This window comes from Rhinichthys klamathensis, unplaced genomic scaffold, assembly GCF_029890125.1.
Source record: "Rhinichthys klamathensis goyatoka isolate OS25496 unplaced genomic scaffold, OSU_Roscu_1.1 h1tg000640l_1, whole genome shotgun sequence".
Taxonomy (NCBI): Eukaryota; Metazoa; Chordata; class Actinopteri; order Cypriniformes; family Leuciscidae; genus Rhinichthys; species Rhinichthys klamathensis.
In genome coordinates, this window is record NW_026607086.1 from 435,001 (window position 1) to 436,430 (window position 1,430).

A 1,430-nucleotide genomic window follows, 5' to 3' on the forward strand; every position below is an offset into this window, starting at 1 on the left:
ATAAAGGAATTAGGAATCATAGATCCATATGAAGCACCACAAGTTCTTTTTACAGGCACCTCTTCCTGAACGTCACTCACTCACTCGCGCACTGCGGTCTAGTGAGGAAACGCAGCTTTTTGATATACACTTTTTCTTGTTCCCGAATACAAATATTTTTTAAAGTATTTGTTCGAAATAAGTATTCGTAAAAAACACATTATTTGTGCCTTTCCGAATACCGTATTCGGGTTCGGCTCCACCCCTAATAGATAGATAGATAGATAGATAGATAGATAGATAGATACAGTAGATAGACAGACAGATAGACAGACAGACAGACAGACAGACAGACAGACAGATAGATAGATAGATAGAGACAGACAGACAGACAGACAGACAGACAGACAGACAGATAGATAGATAGATAGATAGACAGACAGACAGACAGACAGACAGACAGACAGACAGACAGACAGATAGATAGAGACAGACAGACAGACAGACAGACAGACAGACAGACAGACAGACAGACAGATAGATAGAGACAGACAGACAGACAGACAGACAGACAGACAGACAGACAGACAGACAGATAGATAGATAGATAGATAGATAGATAGATAGATAGATAGATAGATAGATAGATAGATAGATAGATAGATAGATAGATAGATAGATAGACAGATAGACAGATAGATAGATGGATGACCTGTAGTGTGGTGCTGTCCTCTAAAGCGGAGTTCGGGACTGTGAAGCGAATGGTTCTGGAGAACGAATGTGAAGGAAAGGTGTAACACAAGCGGACAGAGGCAGCAGTCGTCGTGTTCTCGGGATCTTCTCCATTAATGCCTCCTTCCTCTTCCTCTTCCTCTTCCTCTGCACTGCCATCGCCCGTCACCATCACCGCTCCACCTGCGTCTGAGAGGCCAGAAACAATCCTGTCGGACCGCCCGGAGACACTGCGCCCCACAAACCCCCCGTGACGAGTGCCGTACCTCTGAGGGAGACGCTCAGCTGGGTCCTCAGGCACAGGCTCCGGGTCTCCGGCTTCTGGCACTCGGCGACGGAGGCGTCTAGACGGGTCACATGGACACGCTCGTCATCTCTGAGGCACGCCGGGCCGCCTGACACGAGACGGCACACAGATGAACACACTGCAGTGCAGCTGGCCATGGGGAAATATCTGTCGGAGCGTTCTTACCTGAGCCGACTTCACAGCGGATTATACCCTAGAGACCAAACAATCAAACATACGTAAACACTACAAGAGATATCACATCATATTTATAACATACAACGACTCTCTCAAAAAAAACATGCACAGGTTATATTTTTTTGACCCCAAAAAGGAAAAGCAAGAAATTAAGAGAAAATAACATTTATAATACAAAGAAATCCATATAATACAAAATTATTTAATTGTGCTCTTCACATGTCACATTTTTTTT

The 1,430-nt window shown here is 44.5% G+C and overlaps 1 protein-coding gene across 1 annotated transcript in view; it reads right to left on the reverse strand.

The window, feature by feature from the left end:
- wu:fl23c11 (interleukin-17 receptor C) overlaps positions 1 to 1,182 on the reverse strand; it is a 21,951-nt gene extending 20,769 nt beyond the window's left edge. The window contains exons 1-2 of the mRNA XM_056241420.1: positions 978 to 1,182; positions 692 to 900 (exon numbers count right to left, since the gene is read on the reverse strand). Of these exons, the coding sequence (XP_056097395.1) occupies positions 692 to 900; positions 978 to 1,155 (387 nt within the window). The 5' untranslated portion in view covers positions 1,156 to 1,182. The remainder of the gene's footprint in view (positions 1 to 691; positions 901 to 977) is intronic.
- Between the last annotated feature and the right edge of the window lie 248 nt (positions 1,183 to 1,430).